The sequence below is a fragment of the Mus caroli genome, unplaced genomic scaffold, assembly GCF_978045245.1.
Source record: "Mus caroli unplaced genomic scaffold, Mus_caroli_1 scaffold_34, whole genome shotgun sequence".
Taxonomy (NCBI): Eukaryota; Metazoa; Chordata; class Mammalia; order Rodentia; family Muridae; genus Mus; species Mus caroli.
Window position 1 is genome coordinate 2557666 of NW_028227289.1, and position 5632 is coordinate 2563297.

General features: G+C 33.2%; 1 protein-coding gene across 1 annotated transcript in view; it reads right to left on the bottom strand.

Moving 5' to 3' along the window:
- Positions 1–1672: 1672 nt before the first annotated feature.
- LOC146999854 (RNA-binding motif protein, Y chromosome, family 9-like) overlaps positions 1673–5632 on the bottom strand; it is a 5517-nt gene continuing 1557 nt past the window's right edge. Inside the window, exons 4-6 of the mRNA XM_085834426.1 lie at positions 4546–4723; positions 2635–2787; positions 1673–1785 (exon numbers count right to left, since the gene is read on the bottom strand). Coding sequence (XP_085690552.1) covers positions 1673–1785; positions 2635–2787; positions 4546–4723 — 444 coding nt within the window. The remainder of the gene's footprint in view (positions 1786–2634; positions 2788–4545; positions 4724–5632) is intronic.

Consider the following 5632-nt stretch of genomic DNA (forward strand, 5'->3'; position numbering starts at 1 on the left):
AAAGAAAGAAAGAAAGAAAGAAAGAAAGAAAGAAAAGAAAAAGAAAGAATGAGAAAGAAAGGAGAGGGAGAGGGAAACTGAAAGGAAAAGGAAAAGGAAAGGAAAAAGTAAAAGGAAAGGAAGGGAAAGGAAAAGAAAAGGAAAGGAAGGCAGGCAGGCAAGCAGGCAGAGAGGAGGGTAGGGGAAGGAAGGGGAGGGAATAGAGAATAAAGAAATTGTAATACCTGAAGACTTTAGATGCATGATCTTCCCGAGTGCGGTAATTGCCATAGTCAAAGTATCCCCTAGATGTTGATGTGTATTTCCTTGAATAAATTAGAAATTAAAAATAACCATCCAAACTTTTATGTGAGAGTTTCTCACTGTCCTAGAACTGGCCAATTAGCGAACTGGCCAGTGAATCCAGAATACCTGGAAAAATATCAATGGGCACTTCTCCAAGTAAGCTCAGACAATGATCCGGAACATAACTTGGATACATGAATGCTACTCCATCAAATATGCTAATGAAATACTGCTATTAGGCTTGCTAAAATTTAACAAACGCAGACGATGCAGTATTTGGAGAGGAAGAAACTTCATAAAAATTAAAACTTTGACCATCACTGACAGGAATGTAAAAGGGTTCTATATACTACATTACCATATTGCCCAGCACCTCAACTGCAATACACTTAAACTAACTGAAAATAAGAGCTCTATTAACGGTATATGAATGTCCTTAGCACCGCTACAACACAAAATCGTGGCTTTAAAATGACATACATGAGAACACAATATGTAATTAATATACATAATTAATAAATATTAAATAAAATTAATTCATAAGATGGGATCTGATGCTCTCTTCTGGTGTGTCTGAGAGAGCAATGGTGTACTCACATAAAATACAGTAAATAAATCTGAAAAAAGATTAAACCTTACAAAAGGATTAAATCTGAAAATTATGTAGCTCAAATAAGAATACAGTTAACTGTGCTTCCATTGATATCCTCTCTGTATTTACAGAATTGAAACTGACTGTATAATTGGAAGGTATTTACTTTGTGTACTACAGTAGGTAGTATACTTTTGAGATTAGTCAGACATAGGAAATGAGCGTGAATTTCAAACGATATCCTCAAATGTTGGTTCTCAGGTACATTCCACATTCTATTTGAACAGTGTCTCTAACTGTCCTAAAATTTTTCCATGTACTGCTGTCAGACCCATGAGAGTCTTCCAACCAACATAAGAGTTGATTAATCAACACAGGTGAGATTATAGGTTTTATGCCTAACTTTTTCATTGGTTCTGAGTATATGAATACAGGTCTTTGTCTTAAGAAGTAAATACTTGGACAACTGAACCACCTTTCTCATCCTAGAAGATAATTTGCAGAAAATGTTGTATGCATTTATCTATTTATTCACTGTGTATATAGAACCCTGAAAACCTGTTTTGTTTTTTTGTTTTTTTCCCAAGATGTGGTGGCATTTGGACATCCTCTTAGGTCTCATGAAAGTTACTCAACTTGTTAAGCCATCTCACTAGCCTTGGAAAACAGTCTTAATGAGAACGGATATAAAAGGTTTTGACACTACATAGAATGTTCCTGTATGATACTAAGTACAGTAATTAAAGCATTTTTTCCTTCAACAATGGGAAATTTAACCATTCTGCTATTTTGTCTTTACCTATCATTAGAAGACTGGCCATAATCCCTTGGTAATGGATACTCATCTCTTCTGGAAGACGCTTGCTCTCCTCTTGGCATATTTCTAGAAATCTCTCTTCGATGTGGTTCTGGACATTAAGTTTAAAAATTACTATACAAGTATTTCAAGTTGCAGATGGTTCAAAGTAGTAATAAAAACACTGGACTTTTCTCTGCAAAATACCTTTTACAAGGCATACTTCATTCTTTAATGAAGCTGTATTGGTAAACTACTTCACAAATGCAATATAAACATACTGTTGTCAGTGTAATCAAGCATCAATCTGCCTCTTATTTTATGCACGAATCTCTCTCGTAATTCATATTTCACGTCTTTGTATTTTAATGGTCTTTACTCAAATTTTTCTTACAACATGCTTAATTATGTTGATTCTATAAAACCTCAATACACTAATATTCAGATTTCTTTTTCTTTCCTTCTTTTCTCTCTCTCTTTCCCATCTCTCTCTCTTTCCCGTCTCTCTTTCCCGTCTCTCTCTCTCTCTCTCTCTCTCTCTCTCTCTCTCTCTCTCTCTCTCTCTCTCTCTCTCCCCCTCCCTCCTCCTCTCCTCTCCTTCCTTCCTTCATTCCTTTCTTTTTTTCCCAAGAATGTGTTTTTCTGTATAGCCTTGGCTGTCCAGGAACTCACTCTGTAGACCAAGCTGGCCTCAAGCTCAGAAATTTGTCAGCCTCTGCTTCCCAAGTGCTGGGATGAAAGGCGTGCACCACTACTGTTCGGCTGTCAAATTTCAATATCATTCTGGCTAAAATCTTTGGATAGATCTACAAATGTAAAATTTTCCTACATACGTATGCCTGTGCATGTGCGTGTGTCTTCTAAGACTGTGATGGTCAAAAACTCATAGGCAATTGTTTAGACTTTTCTCATTCATTATAAACTGCATTTCCACAAAAATGTCTGCTTGGCATGTTTTTACCTTGTCCTCTCAGTCCAGTATTGCTTCTTGTCAGAGCAGAAGTTGCATATCTTTTAGAAGGAGGACCATCCCTTTTTGAAGATGGACTTCTTTTAACTGCAAAGTATCTCCCAGAAGAATTCACATTGAAATTAGGAGTATATCTATCACCACCTGTATTTAAAGAAACATCTTAGCTAAAGGGAATCAATACTTCAATGAGTAAGTTCTAATCATCACTTGTAAATCTTCCTTAAACAATACTGTATTCTCAGCAATTAGTACTTTTTCTAAATTGGTAAAATTTACTATTTCCTTTTGTAACTAGAATTCAAACAGTATGTAAAGATGGCTTTAACATTTATAGCATAGTTTGACTGAGTTTAAAGAAATGACAGAGAACTGGCGTGAAAGGGAACAAAAATCTGCCAATTAAATATATCTAAATTTCAGAGAAAATAATCACTTCATTATTAGAAAGCAGATTTTTATATATTTCTTGTCTCAATACTTTGCAAGATACCTCTATGAAATAAACTGTCATGCAAATATAAGCCCAAATATCAACCAAAAAAATAAGAAATTTTATATAATACTATTAATACACAGACATGCTGAACAATTATTATAATTTACAAATTAGGACTCTCTATGAAATGCATATTAAGTATGTTATAATCATTTTAGCTTAAAAAGTCAATATACATCTAGTGTCCAATTATGAATAAAGTGTGTATTTTCATACAGGTGAGAATAAAAACTTAGATTTAACCATTTAGATCATTTGGAGAGCATTATAAAATATAAGTCTACTTCAGAAATATCACCTATCTCATCTAACAGCCCTTACTTGGATATTTAATGTTGGTGAATACAAAAAAATTATAGATTTTATAAAAATAAAATTTGAATTTATTTTCAAAAGTAATAAAATACTCTTGACCATTGCCTATAAAGCATCCTAATGTGTCGTCATCTTCTCATCATACATCAAAAGTTAACATGTAAAAAAGTTAACATTAAAAATTTCTGTTTCTTGGGCTGGTGAGATGTCTCAGTGTGTAAGAGCACCCGACTGCTCTTCCGAAGGTCCAGAGTTCAAATCCCAGCAACCACATGGTGGCTCACAATCATCCCTAATGAGATCTGGCGCCCTCTTCTGGAGTGTCTGAAGACAGCTACAGTGTGCTTATGTGTAATAAATAAATAAATCTTTAAAAAAAAATTTCTGTTTCTTTTAAACTCTTCCAGAGTCTGAAACAGTCTTGAACGCTGCACGGTTTAGATAATTCCAGGAGGATACATTTGTGTTCAATAGGCTTATATACAAACTGCCATCAAAAGAAGAAATGAACAGTTTCCAGATAAATATACAACAATAAGTATTGTCTGATGAATTCTTTTTATTTGAAATGTACTTCTGAGTTCTGGACACTTTAAGGCAATTTTCTTTTCTAACTGGTATAGTTTTAACTTCCCAAATAGTTAGAATTACAACTCACATTCAATACTGGCCTCTAAAGTACAAAACTAAAAAACAAGATTAGAAATAAATCTTGCTGCTCAGTGTAGGGGTACTGAAGTTCTCCCGAGGACCTGTGTTCAATTCACTGACAGCTAAAACATGTAACTCTAGGATATGAAACCTTCATACAGACACAGACACAGAGGCAAAATAGCAATGCACATAAAACAAGTTTTGCAGAAATTCTGTTGACTATATAAGGACAAATACTTAATGTCTTAAAAGAACACTTTTGCAATTTACACTCTGGTGTAAATTTAATTTTAAATTAAGACATCTGTTATTTACACTAACCATACAGTGCCTTTAATTTTTCTAATTAAAGGTAACTGCTCTAGTCATGAGAATGTTAAATAAAAGTCGTAGTGTTTCTACTTCAGTCACACTGCTTCCACTATGAAAGTTACCCAAATTCCCTTCACATGAAGGACGACTTCTTGCTCTGCTTCTTCCTCCTCTTCCACAAATCAGAATTCTTGAAGCACCTCTGGTTCTTGAAAAGGATGGTGGTCTCCTCTTACTACCACTTTCAAGTGATAATGGTCTCCTGGCTTGTTTTACTTTAATTCTTTTTCCATCCAAACTCTGAAAAAGACAACAGAAACAAATTTAACTTACATACTTTACCTTTTACTGCATCAAACATGAGGTTTAGAATGTCTTTCTTAATGTAAATATACACAAGTTTTTTTTTTTATCAGAATGGAAAAAAATTGAGACAGAAACAGAGAATTGTAGTATTTTACAATCTGAAAAATGAAGCTTAAAATACAGAATGGCATGTTGAGAGTCCAAAGAAAAAAAATCATTTAAGTGCTGTAAGTAGATTATCCAACTCAAAATAATCAATCTTAAAAACATACGTACAAGTAACATTATACACACTGAGCAAGCTGTATTTGTATGTATTTAGGAGTATATATGTACATCTATGTATGTGATAAACTAACGAAAAAAACCCCCAAGAATTGGAAAGAGAAAAAAAAAAGATGACAAATTATACTATTACCCTCTCCAAATAAAGGAAACAATTTTAAAAAGTTACTTGAAAAAAATGGAGAAAAATTACCTTGAAAGTAATGGTAAAAAATACAGTGTTTCATATAGAATATGCAATTTCTAAAAATTTTGATGCAGGAAAACAAAGAGCATGTGTTGAATAAAAGTCACAAAAACAATACTATAAAGTAAAAGTCAGTCATAGCTAGGTTTCAAAGAATAAAGAGAATTCCAAGTTGGTAAAAATAAATGAGTTAAGGTAGTAACTCTAATTATTCTGACAATCAATAAAATCAATTTGACTTTATTGCTGTTTTAAGACTTGTAATCTCTTTGGAGCTGAATTTATTTGAACATAACTTTCTCCAGAATGTTTTCCTTTATAATTTCTTCTATGAATTGTAAAAACAGCTTTTCCAGTTTTCCAATACTATGGTTTCCTTTTTTTCTGGTGCTCTTAACGATCATATCCTATTTACTCTTAAACTATAATAT